We start from the raw sequence: 19178 nt of genomic DNA, 5'->3' as shown, positions 1-19178 counted from the left end.
ATGGTGGAGGAAGTGCTCCGTTATGTCATATGATGCTGAGCATGTCAGGGAAGAGGACAGCTTCTTAGCTGTGAGCATGAATGATCATGACTGAGAAGTTTTAGTGCTGTGGTGAGGTGAAACCTGCTGGGATGGTTTTGAGTAAGAATGGTGTAAAGGAGTCTCAAGCACAGTGCAGCTCCGGTATCTCTGTCTTTCATCATTGAAGAGAACCTGTTGTCCTTACTAATGGTGTTGAAAGCATCTGAAGTTGACTTTGATTTGAGGATATTGTTCTTCAAATTTTCCTTTCTTATATCCTCAGAAGTTCTCTTCCTATTGAAACATGATGCAGTAGATCTATCCAACCTTAAAAACAAACTTTTTACTCTCTAACCTTGTTATGGTTTGGATAAAAAAATGTCTTCCATAAAGGCTTATATGTTCAGAGTTGGGGCTTGAGAAGGTGATAATATCCTGGCATTTCTATATTCATTGCTGGGTTAATGCATTGGGGAGTTCATAGCTGAATGTGCAATTAGGAGGTGGGGTCTTGTTGGAGAAAGTAGGTCAATGTAAGCATGTCTCTGGAGGGGACATCTTTCTCTGGCTGTTCCTCTGCTTTCTGTTTCCTGGATGCCATGAGTTGAGCAGCTTTTCTCCACCATGATCTGCCATAGTTTGTCTCTTAAAGCCAGCTGACCATGAACTGAAACCCCTGAAACCTTGAGCCTACATAAGCTTCTCTCCTCCTTTAATTTATCAGTGTCAGCTATTTTGTCCCAGCAATGGAAAGGTAACTAATACAAGCTCCTACTTGTTACCTTATTCTTAAAAAACAAATGTATTACACATATGATAAAGTTGCATATAACTAAATACCCTCACATAGTAAGTACATGTAAAACTGGTGAAATCTAAATAGCATAGATGGATTGTATCAAATTCAGCTTCCTGATTGTGCTATTAACCTATATTTATTCAAGATGTTACTCTAGGAGAAAGTGGGGAAAAGGTACATGGACTCTATATTATTTCTTAAAACTGCATGTGAATCTATAATTATATCAAAATGGGATATTAAAAGTATTTCTGAAAATTACCTACATAGCAATAATAATAATAATAATAATAATAACATTGGCTGTTTACTATGTGTTAAGTACTTTTCTAAGCACTGTTAAGTGAATAGTATTGTTAACTTCACCTTATTAATTGCAAAACTGAGGCACAGACAGGTTGTCACTTACCCAGTCTCTCAGCTCATAAATAGCAGAAGTAGCATTCAGACCCAAGTAATCTCACTCCAAAGATAGAACTCTTAACCACTCTGCTTTGTTCCTTGTACATCTGTCTTTATATAGCATCTTCTAGTCTTGTTCTTAATCCCATTGTAATTTAGCTTCCATCTCAATCACTCCTTTGAAATTGCTTTTGCCTGGATCAAGAAGTCAGCAGCCAAATCTAATGGCCTTTTTCTTTCTGCAGCTTTGGTAGAGTTAGTGTATTCGACAGATATTTACTGAACACATACAATATGCCAGGTTCTGTTTAACAGAAGTGACTAAGACTGGCAGAACTAGTAGAACTGAAGAATGCGCTTGTAACAGTTAGAGGGTCAGAAGACTTCATTTTTTTCTCCTAATTGCTGCTGACTTTTTTGTGGATGGTTAGTGATCCACGTTATTGGCCACTGCCTTTGCTTTTCTGTGGATAACACAGATCTTATGTTTGTTTGTTTGTGACTTCACAACATAAGGAAATACTATATTTTCATGCCTACAATTTTTGCTTTTGCCTGCTTGAATAGAAAGATAACCAAATTTTGAAATACTACTTTTCTTATATAATCATAAATGATGAATTATGAAAAATTATTTCCCTTTAACTTTTTAACCTACTTTTTCTGTATGAGGATAATTTAAACTAATTTGATGTTCCTTAGTTTGGAAATATCAGGAACATCTCTGCAGAATATTAAGTTTCATACCCTATGCCCTAATGAAAGACTACTCCAAGGAAAATGCTTATTAGTAGAGACATAGTGGTAGCTCTTTGCATATCACCAATATTAAGCATTTGAACCAGAGATGAAGGGAAGGAGCCATGTTGTCTCTTCTCCACGTCCATAGTTATTTTTTGTTTTCATTCCTATCCCCCAATTCAGTAAAAGGGGAAAAAATTCTTACATACTTCTTCATGCCAAAACATAGCCCTTGTTGGATTAGTTCTAATGGGAATGTGTTTGGCTTGATGATTGGAACCAACTCTAATCCTCTTGCTTACATCCTGGGTTACCGTTTTTTGTCTGGTATCTGTTTGTTTATAGCAGCAGTTAGCAATTTGCTTGGACATTGCTGTCAAAGTCACTGCCCTCAATGAAACCCAAATGCCTCTTGGAAGAAAGATGACAGATTCAGCCTAGTAACTTGCTAAACTTTAAAAGTGATTCCTTGTCAAACACGTGGAAAACAACTCTTCTCTCTCTATAACTTCAGGGGCATAAAAGCAAGAAACTATGTTACACCAGATGGCAATGAAATAGGCCAGTGCTGGTTCAGTTTCATTCTTTTATGTTTCTTTTGCAAAATCCACAAAGAAAACATTTGGGGCCACTTTGCAGAGTTGGCAACAGTCTCTGCTTTTTAAGGAAATCATATGGACACAAAAAAGCCACTGTTGATGAAGAGCTAGGAATCCCCAAGACCCAGAAATGGGATGCATAGAACTGAACTTGCAGGTCATCAGTTAGACCATGGCTTAGACCCAAGAATCATGCCAATTGTTGCCAGCCTTGGTTGTTTGACTAAATTTGATTCAAACAAAAGCAAATTGGGGAAAGTTTATATTTTCTTTCTACTAGACCTCTTCTATTAAAAACATGTAAAGAGAGGAAATGTAAAGAAAGAAAAAGAGGAGAAGGAGGAAGAGGAAGAACTAGAAATTATAAAAATACCCTTTGGAGTGATGGGATGATAAGATCGTTCCTAAGTTTCAAATCTCTCTAGAGTTAAAGAATTCAATCTTTAAGTTCAGTGATATCTCTACCATTTACATGTAAGGCATTATTACATGTAATGTTTTCATCTATGTAAAAACTGATTAGAAAGGACCTGGACTGTGTGTGTATAGGTTGGCTTTTATAATTTCTCCTTTACCTAAAATTCTATCATGAATCACAGCTAAACCCCCTTTACCTGTCCTTATTTTAATAATCTTCACTAAAGTTATTCTCAGCCATTTGAGGTAATACCTATTACTCTTTAGTTTTGCTGACATTCAAGAAATTATTGATCACCTTTGTTAACATTCTATCTTATTTCTTTAGGTGTCTGAACACACACAATTAAGTTGGATCCTTACCTGCATGGTCAGACTGACTCGATTACAACATTTACACCAGTGGAAGGTAAATGCCAATGGTCTCATTCATAAATACAAAGGAAGCCATTTTCCACTTTCTGTTTATTATTGTGTTAGGCTCTGGGAATCCTGAGTCTCCTTTTTTCCCTGGTCTGCTACAGCATCTTTGGCTAATGGCTGCTACAGCGTCTTTCTCTGTTTCACGATATTAAGTGGAAAGTGAAAGGGTCTGCAAGATTTCTTCTGATTTATAAATACTATGAACTATATCTTCGTATCTGTGTTTCAATCAGCTTGGTGATGACTTTGTACCTATCGCATTATACTTAACAAGCAACCACAGTTTCTGGATTGAAATGCTATAGTTTCAAACCTTGAAGTCTGGATTTGAACCCCCAAAGCTTCTCATCTCCACTGGAATTAACTGGCAGTAAGGCAAAAACATACTCATTGTGGGGAGAGAGAAAACATATTTAATATTTAAACACACTCAGTCTAGGAAACATTTCAAACCCACAGAAAAACTAAGCCTGTATTTTTATAAGTTGTTCACTGAGAAAGATAAATTAGATAGTTTTAGTAATTTACATCCATTTATTTTTGCAATCGGATCACTTAATGGTAGATGGCCCTCAGCTATGTCAACACTAATTTCAGTTTCAAGCACCTTTGAGCATCTTTTCAGGGCCACTGGTTTTCTCAAAAGTTGGTCTTCAGAAGCCTTCACATATGCTGCAGAAAAAAAAAGAGCTCTGAAGTAACAGCACCTTAATGGTGTGGTCTGAATATTTGTGTTCCTCTAAAATTAACATGCTGAACTCTGATCCCCCAAGGTGGAGCCTTTGCGAAGTGATCATAAAGGAAAGCTCTCATAAAAAGTGTAGGAAACTTCAGAGAGATTTTTTTTTTTCTATGCTCCTTCCATCAAGTGAGAACACAGAGAGAAGACACCATTGAGAAGCCAGGAAGTAGGCCCTCTGTAGGCACTAACTTTGCCTTCAGCTTGGAATTTCCAGCCTCTAGAACTATGAGAAATGAATTTTTGTTGTGTATAAGCCACTCAGTGTATTACGTTCTGTTATAATAATTTTGTTATAGAAGCTCATACAGACTAAGACACTAAATAAATAAGGTAGTATTGATAGTGCTGCATATTCACTACATGCCAGGAATTAAAAACAACATCCTAGGGGCTGGGGATTTAGCTCAGCAGCAAAGCGCCTGCCTGGCAAGCGCAAGGTCGTGAGTTCGGTTCCTGGTACCGGAGAAAAACCAAAAAAATAAAAAAATAAAAACAACATTCTATAACATTCTCTACTATATTTTGGTTTAGGCAGAACTTTCCCAGTTTATCATCATAATCTACCACTAAGTTTAATGCTGATAGCTTTTTCTATAGGAAGTGAATGCTAATTTAATAGGAACTCTTCCCCCTTGAAAATGATTTGAAAGGGTCTTCTGATTACACATTACTAGTGAATGAGCTGATTTTCTGGAGAACCCCTTGCACTAGTCAGTGATCTCTTATTTGTGGGAAACATGGATTTCAAATCTCAACCTTGTCTCAGCCCATATTATTGTCTTCTATGGTCAAAACATCATTAACAAATTCTGGTGGTAATTTCTGCAAATCTTATGTCATAGTAGGTGCTACGGATATAGTAGTTAGCAAGACACATGGACAGATGTAGTCTATTTACAAAGAAAATTAAATAAGTACTAAATTGTGAAGAATGCTCTGAGAGCAGGATTCTGGTACCAGGAGAAGACCTGATAAGAGCTCATTTGCTCACCTCCAAATTAAACTTTCATAATCTTTACTCAGTGAAAAGTCTGATGTAGCCTTTATCATGGTTGTTTTAATAAGGGGATCCCAACTCATGTTAATTTCTAGAAAGTCACTTTTCATGATAATTTCTGACCTTATCTGTGAAATCTGAACTTTGTCTGACTTAGAACCTAGAAAATTTCTTTGTCTTTAATAAAATAAATAAGAAATAGTAACAGTTCAGGATCTTTTCAAGGGACAGAGGTGTTTTTCAGTGGTAGAATGTGTATATACCATGAGCAAGGCCCTGGGTTCAGTACCCAACATAAATAAATGAATGATTAAGTGAATGAATGGAGAAATGAGTGAACAGTGGTAAAGTAGTTACTTTATTCTTATGTAAACCTGGAGCCTGAAGGCAAGCCTACCAGAAGATAGTCACTAAAAGGAACTGAGGTTGTATGTTATTACAGGTGGCTTCAGATCACTCTTCACTTACTTTACAATTTCTTCTTTTTTTCTTTTTTTTTTGTCTTTTTGAGACAGGATCTCACTGTGCACTTCAGGCTGGGCGTAAACTCACTTTGTAGCCTAGGTGGCCTCGAACTTGCAGCGATCCTCCCTAGTGCTGGGATTATAGGCATGTGCCACCACACCAGGCATACTTTCCAGTTTCTTAATTGAACAGTATAATTAGGTTCAACTCAGATTTCTTCCCCTTTTCTTTTTAGGTGAAGGCTGCCCAGCAGAAACACGATGGGATGATGGGTCTGCTCACATACCCAGTACTCCAGGCAGCCGACATTCTATCCTACAAGTAAGAAGAAAGGCCACCTCTGGTCTTACACATCCTTGTGATGACAAGAGAGTGTTTTAACTCATAAAACAAAGGCTTGGTCCATGCAGAAGCGGGGAGACACAGAAAAGATCAGACCTGTGAATCGGTTTGTCTATTCCTTAGTGATAGGAACTAAATCATAGAAGTATGCTTCAGTGAGAAAATGGTAACATGAAGAGCTAACACTTCAGTATCACATAATGTGTATTTCAAATGTTGTGAAAGCTTTATATATATTAATCCTGACAACAGCCTTGTAAAATTTACACTGTTATCATCCCTGTTCTACAGACAAGGAAACTGAGGCAGAGAGTGGTTAATTCTGGGCCCAGAGTCATGTATGGTGCAGAACTTAGAGCCAGGATTTGAATCCCAGAAGTCTGAGTACAAAGTTTCTGTACACTTAAGCACTATGCCATGTATACTTCCTCAGCCTGTGCTCTCAAGCACTATGCCGTATATATTTCTTATCTATGCAGATTATTTTTCTATTCAACCTGTATTTTTTCATACTGTTCCATATATATTTCCCTAGTAACAATTAAACTTCAAGAGTTACAAATGTTAATTTCTTGCATAATATGGATTGTAAAACAATGTTGTTCCGTAGGATTTGCTATGATATGGAAGTGTTTTACATCTGTGCTTTCTAACACTGTCACCACCAGCCACATGTAGCTATCGAGGCTGTGGAATGTTGTTAGTGTTATAGTTCCTCTCTGACTGTGTTACTAAAGCCTAAGCATTAAATTTTTATTCAACTTTCACAGCTGGACATGGTGGTGCACACCTATAATCCCAGCACTCAGGAGGCTGAGGCAGGAGGATCGCTGCAAGTTCGAGGCCAGCCTGGGCTACATAGTAAGTTCAAGGCCAGCCTGAACCACATAGCGAGACCCTTTCTCAAATAAAAAAAAAAAAATTACTTAACTTTAATTAATTTAAATGTAAAGACACACCTAAAGCTAGTGACTGCTGTATTAGACCTACAGGTTGAGAATAAATTTTTGAACAGTATATACAGTAACTCCTTATGTTTCATGGATCCATAATCTATCCATTTGGCTATTGCTTGTGGGCCTCTGAAATACACAACAAAGAACACCCACCCCTGCACTCCATTGTGCTGCCCTGGCCTTCTGATCTCATCCATTTCTAATTCTTCCCTGCTCTCCCCTCCTGTGTCTCCCTTGACCCCATATTACTTTCTGGAGATGAAATCTCCCAGTCAGTGTGCACTTACAGCCTTGGCCTCCTTTCTGTGAAAGCATGGAGTGAGGGCAGAGGGACTAGGACTCCAGGAATGTGTTTTCACCTCACCCCTTTCCATTAAGGCCAGGAGAATTAGAATTCTTTGCATGTTAACCTAGTAATACTATGGAAGTGACAGTATCTGTATTTCACTGTAGGATCCAAAACCCTTGGGCAGTTGTGATGAAAACAACTGGAAGAATAGCTGCTTAACTGTGCAAATTGGGGCTAAGCATAAGTACGTGAGGCGTAGCTTTAATTCTGATTAAAACGGATGTAGGGGTTATGCCCCTGTTACATTAATTTAAATACTGGACTCTTGATACTACTTAACATTTCTAAGAAGACTTTTGACTTCTCCTGGGAAGTGTAGAATATTTTTCTCTAATAAATAACAAAAGAAAGCTAATAATACATTTCCTCAGAGAGGAATATATTTACTTTAAGAATTCTATAAAAAAAACTGATTTTCATAGTTGTAAAATAGGAATAATTATTCCATATGAGATTATTAGAATTAAAATGAAATTAGGTCAAGAAGTGCTATTTCTGGGAACTGTTACTTTTTTATGATTGATAATAATTACGTCTTTCATGATTGCCACTTTATGTGTAATTCTGAGTTTTAAAGCTACTTCTTTAGGGAACCAAAAACTAAGACTTTTCACTAGGACAATGTGAAAAAATACAGGCATAGCAGATTTCCATAGTAGTTCAAGAGCTATGATGGGAGAGTTCTCTGAGTTGAAGACTGTGAGAAAGAGTAACTGTTAACAAAAACAAATGTTCTCTTTATGCTGTCATGGAGCATGGAGTGGGGAGGAACTTTCAGGAGCTTCTTCTTCAATTCTTTTCTTTTACAGATATGAGCCAGTGAGCTTAAGCACCTATGGCTAGTCAGTACACAGAGGAGCATCAGGGCGTGTTCAGTGGTCTGCTGAGGTTAGTGGTAAACCAATGGTTATGTTAGGAAACAAAATTATCACATGAAATAGCCAGAACAATACAATATCACATGTACAGTGTTACATAGTAAATACAGTAGCTCCCTCTTCTCTGCAAGAGATACATGCCAGGACTCCAGGAGATTCCAGAACCATACATATGGGGCTGGGGATTTAGCTGAATGGCAAAACGCCTGCCTGGCAAGCGCAAGGTCGTGAGTTCGGTTCCTGGTACCGGAGAAAAACCAAAACCAAAAAAAAAAACAAACAAACAGAACCATACATATGCCGTGTTTTTTCCTATACATACTGTGTTAGTCAGCTTTCCATCACTGTAACCAAAGACCTGAAAAAAATTAACTTATAAAGAGAAAAGATTTATTTTGCTTCATAGTTTTGGAGGTTCCTATCCAAATAGGGCACATTTATTGCTTTGGGCTTCTATGGGTGCCAGATGGCAAAGACAGGAAGTACATGGTAAAACAAGCTGCTCAGCTCATGGAAGCAAGAGAAGAGAAGGAGAGAGGTCCTACAATTCCCTCCATGGGCATGGTCTGATGACTTAATCACAGACTATAAGGTCCCACCTCCTCAAGATCTGCAGCACCTCCCAATAGCACCGCACCAAGACCAAGCCCTTTACACATGGAAGTGTACAGGAAGTGTATCCACACCGTAACACATGCATCTCTAGGGTCATGTTTAATGTATAAAGAACAGATAGTAGGCAGTAAACAGTAATAATAAAATAAGTTATAGTACTATACTATAATAAAAGTTATGGGAATGTGAGCTGTCTCAAAATACCATATTGTGCATATCATTCTTGTGAGGATGTGAGGTAATACAAAGCCTACAGGAAAAAACAAAGGAGTGAATGACAAAATGAATCACACACCTGATATGTGGGCCATAACTTTTGCAGTTTGAAGTATGGCGGCAAAATTGGCACGAATCTCATTTTCTTTTTCCATAATTTCTGAGGTAGAAGGTGTGCTCTTAGTATAGATACTAGCAAACTCAGCATATGATTTCTTTTACTTTCCTTAAGAACTTTCATCTTTTCACCTTCGGTTTCTCTTTGGCATTTCTGAATTGCCAGCATCACTGTCCTTGTGCTTTAGGGTCATATTAAGATCAGGGTTATTGAACATAAGCGCTGTGACACTGCAACAATTGATCTGATAATCTGGATGGTGCCCAAGCAGCGAACAGGTCGATTATGGACAAAGGGACATTTTACATGCGGAGCAGCACAGATCTGCGGGGCAGGGCAGGATTTCATCACACTGCTTAGAACAGCATGCATATTAAATGCATTATTTATTTCTGGAATTTTCAATTTTATATTTTTGAACCATAATTGACTCCAGATAATTGAAATTGAAACCATGGATGAAGGGTAACTACTATATGTTTTTATCAATTCCCTAAAATACAGTTATCATAATGTTAAAATGCTGTAGTTCTCTTACACATAAAGTACATTCATGGGACACCACCCAGGTTATTAAGCATATTATGTATCAGTTGCTCACACCTAGTGTAAAGTTAATCCAAAAATCTTTGGCAATAGAAGGCAGTTTTTAAAAGGTTAACACTGGCAAAAAAAAAGCTTAAAATCTCCAAACTGTATTGTAGCTGCCCTCGTTAGTGCAGAGCCTGAGGTTATAAATGTCCTTTTAGCTTATATAGAACAATAAGTATTGCAGGCATGGCAGGTAAACCTTAAAAGTGTTCTCTCTGTCCCTTCAGTATCAGCAGGATTCTCACGTAAAAATGTTAACTGTTTCCAAGTATACACATTTCTTTCTCAGCCTCAGTTTTCTTCCAGCCAACTCCCATAGCAAAGAATTTCCCATGCTGTAAATACTCTTTCTTTAATTTTTACGGATCTAGTTGGTGGTTAGAATATGTTCTCAGAAGGCCATAAGATGCTTTACTTCTTATCTTCAAAAGGAAGATAGTAGTGGTAGAGTTCCTCATCAACATTCTGGTACTATAGAGACAGTTGGTTCAAACAAAGAGATAAAAATATTCTCTATGAAACTATATAGTGAATATAAACTATATTCAAACTGTCTTCTATCTTAACCTAGAAATTATCTGCCATATCTAATTCCACAATTAAACACATCCATGAGGTAGACTTCTCAATGTTCCTTAAGAGAAACAACCTGATAGTTCCCTCCTGTCTAGTCTGAGGCTGATCCACCTGTGCACTTGGGGGTATTTTTTATTTGTTTTTGTTTGTTTCAGATATTTCTGGATTTTGGAAAAGCTAAAACCAGAATATCTACAAATATTTACATTATAAATGTAGATAGGTAGTGGGTTGATAGATTGAAAAGTAGATGAAATATATGTGTTTTTTTTTTTTTTTCTACTGGCAAATCTGTGTGGCCTTTTCATAAAATGTTGATACAAGTCAAATACAGATTTGATATCTGCTTTTGTCAAAATCAGCATTGAAATGAGTGGCGTGGCTGGTCAGGCAACAAACACAAGGGAAAGGAGTGGAAAAGGAGCCTTCCAGATAGGCTTCAAAAGGTTTGTATAACTGTTTTGGTAAAAGGTGATAATTAACTCAGGAATAGAAAGCTGAAACCATCCTTACCTTGAAAGCATGATAAATAACATATTTGAAGAAAGATAAAATATTCAAAAATAGCAAATGCTCACTTTCATTTTGTATCTATTTATTCATCTGAATTCCTAATTTCAAGTAGCTGGGTGTATATTAAGTAATTCTTTTTCTCCTCTCCTCTTTCTCTCACTCTTTACACACACACACACACACACACACACACACACACAATTTTTATTTGTATTTAGCAAGTAATTGTTCAGTACCTGTAGTTAAAGATACTACCCATGATCTTGAAGGAAAGAAAAGGAAAGATAAATGATGTGTTGAGTAGTATTTGCCGTGCATCACAATAGCTGCTACATATACATTATCTATGTCAGCCCTCACAGTAGCTCTGTAACACAGGTAAGGTGGTATTATCCCCATTTTACAGATAAATCACCTGTCAGGGAGAAACTGCTAAATTTACTCAAATAGAGATGAGCATGATTGCTTCAACTAATCAGGTTATTGTCCTCAAAAATTTGAAAAGAAAGTAGAAGACGAGGATAAGAAGATTATGAAAGCAAGATCTGAAATGGTGTAGGAAAATGAAGAAACAGAGGCCTCACCTCAAGAAACTGTGAATAAGTAAATACCCAGCTGTGTTAGTCACATTTCCAGGAATGTGACAGAATACATGAAGTAAATCAATTTAACAGAAAGAAAGTTTATTTTTGCTCATTGTTTAGAAGATTCACCCTGTGGTCTCTTGGCCCCCTGACTTTGGGCTGTGATGAGGAATTACATCGTGGCAGATTATATAGGGGAGCAAAGCTTTTCACCTCATTTCGGCCAGGAGGTAAGAGAGTGAGGGGTCAGGTCCTACTGCCCCCCTCAAGGGCGTGCCCCCGTGACCTGACTGCCTTGCTCCAGGCTCACTGCCAAAAGGCTCTCCCTCTTCTCAGTAGCATCACCAGATGGCAACCAACCTTTCAATGCATGTTGGGGGCACACTTAAGATCCAAACTGTAACACAAACCAAACCCTAAAACAAAGAATATAGAGAGTAAAATGATTGGTCCTAGACTTCTGACTGGTAGAGTAAAAGTAGAGATGAGTCATTGTAATGTCTGTGGATCAGACTGCTACCACTAAAGGTAAGCTCTGCAAGGGCTGATATTAAATGTTTAAAGTTCCTGACACTGCTCTGGAGACTTCCCGTTCCTGAACTGCTTCCACTCTTTGAGGAATTTGAATTCTATGAGATCGTGAAAGCTACTGCCTGAACCTTGTTTCTCGACCCTGCCAGCTACCTACGGATATGCTCACACTGCCTCAGAAATCATTTCTTCTTTCTTGGTATTGGGCAAGTACCACACTTAAACCAAACTTCTCCTGAAATGCCATCTGGGATATGTATTTCTCAGACTGCTAGCCCCTGAAAACCAGAAGACAGCACAGAAGGGAGAGAATTGGGCTAAGATGTCCAACAATCCAGTTCACTCACCAAAAAGTAGTGGGAAACTATGTGTGCATTTTAAGGACAAAGTAAATTGGATATGACTTACACTTTTCAAAAGCTAACTGATTGCAAAAGCTCTTGTTATAGGAGAAGAAGAGTAGCTGGACAATCTATTCAAAGGCTATTGCACTAATTTGGACCATGATTGTGCCAATGAAGAGGGCAAGAAGCAAGCAAATCTAAGAGACTTTGGGGAGACTGAACTGATAGGACTCCATAGAGACCTTGATACGTACAAGAGTGGGATGTCAGCAATGAGAACACTTTTCTCATGCAGCTGGATTTATGGTGTTGCCATACACTGAGATGAGGGACACAAGAAGAGGAATAGTGAAAGGAATTTATAGCTCCATTCAGTATCTTCTCCTGAAGAAAGTAAAAACTTCATAATATCTCTCACAGCACCCAACACAGGGCCTTTCACCTTGTGTGCTTTCAATAAATGATTACTAAGCTGGACTCATTACAGCATATCCAACAAGTAAGCAGTGGTGTGGGATCAATGCTCTGTGACAGGAAAGACACACCAGACTCCTGTCCTGCCTACACTGGGTAAAGGCAGCAGTGCTGAAAACTCATAAACACAGCCAAGGAAGTAGGGAGAGGAAAAAAAAAAAAATCAATCTCTGCAAGCAGATATTTGTAGGCAATGATTATTCATCTGGACACTAATTCTGCCAGAGGGGTAGGGTAGATCCCAAGTAAACTAGATGCAATAAGAAGCTAAGTGAAAGAAAAATGATTTAGTCACCAAAGAAAAAGATCAGACGCATTATTATGTGACAGAAGTTATAACAATCAAAATTATGACAGATTTTTGCTTTATGTTGTACCTCAGAAAGCACAGTCAGGGTAAGAGGAAAAAAAGAGTAGACATATTAATATGGATATCATTATGTTGGGCATAAATTTTTAAAGAACAGCGCTAAATTATTTGAAGTGAAAGGAAGACTATGAGGAGAGAGGTTGAAAACGTGAAAAGAATAACCCCATAAGTAAGTAGAATCAAAGACAGGCTGAATTAATATAGAGTGTAAACTCAGTGGATGAGAAGTAAACGCCAAAATAAATTACAGGAGGTGAAAGGAGCAGCAGGAGCAGAGGGAGGAAAGCCCCGAAACAAACAACAAAAGTCAGATGCAAAAACCATGTGAAGCAATAAGACCAGGTGAAAAACATTAAAATTTTTTAATCCTTTTTTCAGAAATCAAAACCCTACAGAACTATAAGAAAAAAGGCAAGAATCCCACATAAGGCGAGATATCCATAGCGTCATTATGAAAACTAAATGTGTTTTCTGTTTAGTTTGGTTGCTTTGTGAATCTGGAACCATTTTGACATGTGGAAATATTCATTTTGATGTGCTTAAAGTGTATTGATTATGGTAATTGTTTTTTCTGTGTTAGTTGCAGTCCATTGTGATTTCCTATGGGCTACTGTAATTGCTTTTTAACCTGCTCTGTTGGCTAATTTGGTTTGGGGCAGTCAAAATGGTCCTTGCGTGTCCGCTCATTATAATTACCAGATGGGAATGGCAAGGTCCAGCCAAAGTAGAAACTTACAAAGGTAAGACTTATGCACGTACGCCTCAGAGAGGTGCGCTGCCCAGTCCTTTGCAAGGTGCTGAAGGGAGAAAACAAGGAGCATTTTTGTTTTTATCATTTATTAGCCAGTGACTTTCTGCACTGGGCTGTGTAGATATGGCGCTCACAATCATTTTGTAAAATTTTTTTTAGTATTTATTTACTTTCAGAGAGAAGAAAGCCTTTCCCATTGCAGTCTTTGTCCATGCATTTTTTTTCTTTTCATCCCTTGTTTTAAAAGAGTTCTCAGAATTCCCATAACATTCTGTTCATATTTTAGGGTCACCTGATCGAGTATGTGAATTTTCACTTTCAAGTACACTTTGTACCCATGTCAGAGCTGCTGCCCAGCACTGTGATCACCTCTCAGGTTTTGTGTTGGTATTTGTGTGAGTCAGCTATCAAGAAGGAAAATTTTCTCATTTGAAAAAAGTCACAGTGTACTCAGCATCAAGATCCCTAATAGTATATTTCACCATTTTTCCTTTATTATTTCAGATATAAAGGAATATATATCAGTAGCTAGTGTTTATTGAGCTCTATCAATTACTGTCTTTTTAATCTTTGAAACTGCTGTATATGATCAGCACCATTATGATCCCTTTCACTGTGGAAGTGAAGACTTAGGGTAAGAAACTTGAAGTGGCAACTTAACTGCTTCTTTCACAGGAGCAATATTAAATTTGTTTGATCAAGGAATTATGGCCACTTATTAGCTGTATTATCAAATATAAACTCGCAAGCCAAGATATTAAATATGTACTTAAAATCACCTGGATCTACGCACACTAACACTTCAGTACAAAGTTTTCCCCATCAAGCTTTCTTTATAATACTTAATTCTGTTATTTGACATAGCGCATCATGATCTGACCCAGCAAACTTCATATATGGAATTAAAATACTTGTAAGTAAATTCCCTATTATATTCTGAGTTTTTGTTTCTCACATTCTTGATAAAATAAAATATTACAGATAAAATTCAGATTTGTTCCTTAGTGTCTTTCTCTAGAAGCAGCTATGATCATAGATTTGAGATGTTTCCATTCCCTTAAATTTTTATACCAACTTACTCTCTTTATTCCACAGTGTTTTTAAGATCCAGTTACATTATGCTTATAGATTTTGATCATTTAGTTTCCCTACAGCATGTTAATTGTCCTGTGGTTGCAGTTTTCTTGAAAATGAAGTATATTCCAAAAAGATCTTGAATTATTCCCTATGGGCGAGGGTGGAAAACTTCTTGCCTAAAGAGCTTTCTGCCATTTTTGATTTCAAGTTGGGGGGGCAGTGTCTTTCAAGTGTAAGCCACAGCTCCAAAAAAAAGCATCTGATTTTTTTTTTGTTTTTTTGTTTTTTTCTTTTCTGTTTTTTGTTTTTTGTTTTTTGTTTGTTTTTTCTGGTACCAGGAATCGAACTCACAACGTTGCACTTGCCAGGCAGGCGCTGTGCTGCTGAGCTAAATCCCCAGCCCCCCAAAAAAGCATCTGAATGAGCCTGGAATAATATTCCCTGACTGGGTGACAGAACAAGGTGGCTTTAAAATACAATTATATGGGCAGCATATGCTATTGAGGATCCCAGTCATCCCTCCCAGCAAGATCCTGTCACACTGGCATCCATGGCTATATTTGTCTGTTATGGAAGAATAGACAAACAGCTCTTCACTGTTAGTGTGATACACACATAAAGACTTGGGTCTCAATGTCTCCTCTGTAGTTGGTGAACATTTGTTGAATATCCGCGGTGAAGTAGGCACAGGAAGTATAGCTGCTTACAATACCTTTCTTTCTAAGAAGGAGCCTGGCTGAGCTTTCCTGTCTGTCTATTATTAAAGGTCCACACACGTTCCTGTTGGAGAAGATCAAGTCCAGCACATGGAACTAGTTCAAGATCTTGCACAAGGTTTCAACAAGAAGTATGGGCAGTTCTTTCCAGTGCCTCAGTCCATTCTAAGTAAGTAGCAAATGAGATTGTTAAATCATTAAATCATACCACGTTTTGAAGAGAGGACTTTCTCAGAGACAGGGTTAAGGATTTATAACTAGAATCCTCATCATTTTGTTACGTAGGACTACTAGACTGCACTGAGTTGTTGAAAAAGATAATTAAAACTGTTTAGTTAGCACGAAAGAACCTAAATATTAAGAATAGTTTTAATATGTAAGATATTATATAATTATGTAAATATGTTATAATTAGGCAAACATAATATGTATATTATATAACATATATAGAAATATATAGAAATCTGCTTATTATATATTCCATATATAATATATGACATATACATATATATGCCTAATATAATATGCCTGTTATATATAATATAACTATATGTATAGGACTTTATCTGGTGGAACAGATATCTTTCCCTAAAAAATAGATAAAGAAACAAAGGCTTGGCAAAGCTCAGTTTGTGTCCCAGTGTGTGTTTATTTAACATCAGAATTGGGCCCTACACTGACCTCTTCTGTGTATCTTGTTTTCCTAAATACAATAAAGTAAGTCATAAGAGTGAGAACTGCTGAATTATGATCTAGATAAAAACAAGAGGGAATCAGTTATCCTCGCACTCTTTCTTCCTAAATGGAGACAGAGAGATGGAATGTGTAATGCACCTATTGGATCTGAGCTATGAGCCTCAGCCTTTTGACACGTTGCTACTCTGGGTAACTTCTTCAGGACAGATGCCATAAATCTGTATTAGCATTTTGATGGCATTGTAAACCTGTGGCAGGGGCAGAGATCATTGAGCCTGAGCACTGTCCATCTTTATTAAGCTGACAGCATTTTAAAGGAGGTTAATATGTGCCTAGTATCAATTAAAAACATAAATCCAGTATAAATGCATTTAGCCCAGTAACTCACATCAATAAATCCAGATTACTCCATACATTTAAATAACCTTCTTTTAGCAATAAATAAGATTTTAGTGTTTTGACTTATTATTATTTTACTTATTTCAATTTTATGTTTCTAAAGTAGCCATAAAATAGGCAGTGACTAATAATAATAACACTGGTTTAAGAAGCACAAATTAACATCTTGATTCTATCAGAGCAATAAACATGTCACGTGTGTGTGTGTGTGTAAAATTTACATAATTTTAGGTGAGAAAATGGAAGGATTGCCACAGTTTGTTAAAATTAGTTGGGGAGAAGAAGGCAGGAAGGACAGAGAATGATTACTAATAGAGTAGAGCAGAGAGGAAGAAGAATATTTTAAAAGATGTACATAGCAAAAGAATGATTGACACAATTTTATTTGTGTAAGATTTTACATGTTATGTGGCTATGTACATTAAAAGATGCTTTGAAAATATCAGACTATTAATGTTATCATGTGACTTGGATGGTCTTTCATACATTGAGCTTTTCACAATGAACATGTTATTTTTATAATCAGATAAAAATAATAATTATTTGGTTTTCTTGGTGTTTTCAAGAGCTACACAGTGATATTCCTGGTAATTTGTTTGTTTTGTTTTGGTTTTTTGCATGTGTGTTGGTGTTTTACCCAGCACCTATGAAGAAGGTGAAATCCCTCCGTGATCCTTCTGCCAAAATGTCAAAATCAGACCCGGACAAACTGGCCACTGTCTGGATAACAGACAGCCCAGAGGACATAGTGAGCAAATTCCGCAAGGCTGTAACAGACTTCACCTCTGAGGTCACCTATGACCCTGCTAGACGAGGGGGCGTCTCCAACCTGGTGGCAATCCATGCTGCAGTAACAGGACTCACAGTGGAGGAAGTGGTCCACCGCAGCGTGGGCATGGACACTGCCCACTACAAGCGGGTGGTAGCAGATGCTGTGATTGAGAAATTTGCTCCAATTAAGAGTGAAATTGAAAAACTGAAGATGGACAAGGACTATTTAGAGAAAGTTTTACACACTGGATCAGTAAAAGCCAAAGAATTAGCATATCCTGTGATCCAAGAGGTGAAGAAATTGGTGGGGATTCTATAGGAAGCTAATCACAAAAGGATCTGTATTTTGCAGTCTGGACACAGTAATAAAGGTAACTTTCTCCAGTTTCTGCACACACACACGCGCGCGCGCACACACACACACACACACACAGAGTTTGAGGATGTTTAATCATTTAATTTTCTAGCTGATTATTGGCTTCATTTGATGAATGAGGCTTTATAGTGTTCAAATAATGTTCCTAATCTCATCAATGAAATATGATCAGAAAATAAAAAATACTGAAGAAGGCATAGCTGTGTGAATCCCCAGTGATTTGAGGCATGCTCTCTGATCTGAATATATCTGCACAGATGTGACTGAAGTAAGCAGTAACTTGGGAAATGGGATATGATGTGTTTCCTTCCTTGAGTACTTTTAACAGGTCTTGACTTTATCTATCCCAACCCTTTTTAAAAGCAGTACATTGAAGTCTTGGATTTAAAATGCACGGGATGTCATTTGATCCAACTGGTATTCAGGTCTTGTCTTAGTCACGTTCCCTTCAGTGGAACGAAAATATCTGGTGTCCACAGCTTAAAAGAATAGTTTATTTTGGCTCATGGTTTCCAGACGTTTCAGTCCATAGCCAACTGGTCCGAGGCAGGAGAGGCACAGTAGAAGGGTCTGGCAGAGGAGAGCTGCTCATGTCATGCAGGCCAGCAAGCCAGAGAGGGAAAGAAGAGCCTGGGACGAGAATATACCCTTCCATGTCACACCTCCGGCGGCCAACCCCCAACCACGTCCAACCTCCTGAGAACAGATTTAGCTATGGATTGATCAGCGGATGAATCTGTTGATGAGTATAGCACCCTAGGATGTAATCACCTTCTAAAACATCTCTGAACACATGAGGCTTTGGGGGACTTTCTAAATCTTAACCATAACAGATCTTTTAAGAACAGGTTGGTTATTATATATAGTTCCTCTATTATTGAGATATCACCTGCCCTAATGTATTTAAACTGCTTGTTTCTCCAGGGATCACACTGATCATTCCAGCGAATATTTGTTTGATTTTTTTTAATTGATATATACAGGATACCCTCTTCTGAATGCATTTCATTATTTCAACTTGATTCGTCCATTGTAAAAGAGTCCAGGTCCCTAAATTATGTTCCTTTTTGCTTTCATCTCAGTTTAGTCTCACCAAACTCCTGTGGAATATATAGGAGAGGAAATGCCATTCTCATATGCAGAAAGTGAAGCTCAGCAAGCACAATTAGCTCATACAATAAGAAGCAAATCCAGGAGTAGAACCTCTACTCTATGAGAAGAGTAGTGTTTTGGGTGTTTTTTTTCTTTTTTTTTTTTTTTTTTTTTCGGTTTTCTTGTTGGTTTTGTTTTTTCATTTGCACAAAGCTGAGAGGAAGCATGTTCAAGCCT

General features: G+C 37.5%; 1 protein-coding gene across 2 annotated transcripts in view; it reads left to right on the top strand.

Moving 5' to 3' along the window:
- The window catches only part of Wars2 (tryptophanyl tRNA synthetase 2, mitochondrial), an 82909-nt gene extending 64863 nt beyond the window's left edge, over positions 1-18046 (top strand). For both annotated transcript variants that reach the window (XM_005389073.2, XM_005389075.2), the window contains 4 exons: positions 3308-3388; positions 5842-5927; positions 15658-15776; positions 17344-18046. In XM_005389073.2, the coding sequence (XP_005389130.1) occupies positions 3308-3388; positions 5842-5927; positions 15658-15776; positions 17344-17792 (735 nt within the window). In that variant the 3' untranslated portion in view covers positions 17793-18046. The remainder of the gene's footprint in view (positions 1-3307; positions 3389-5841; positions 5928-15657; positions 15777-17343) is intronic.
- Positions 18047-19178: the final 1132 nt, after the last annotated feature.

This window comes from Chinchilla lanigera, unplaced genomic scaffold (genome assembly GCF_000276665.1).
Source record: "Chinchilla lanigera isolate Chin_1 unplaced genomic scaffold, ChiLan1.0 scaffold00034, whole genome shotgun sequence".
Lineage (NCBI taxonomy): Eukaryota > Metazoa > Chordata > Mammalia > Rodentia > Chinchillidae > Chinchilla > Chinchilla lanigera.
The sequence above is the reverse complement of the archived record's forward strand: the minus strand, read 5'-3'. Positions and strand labels throughout refer to the sequence as shown.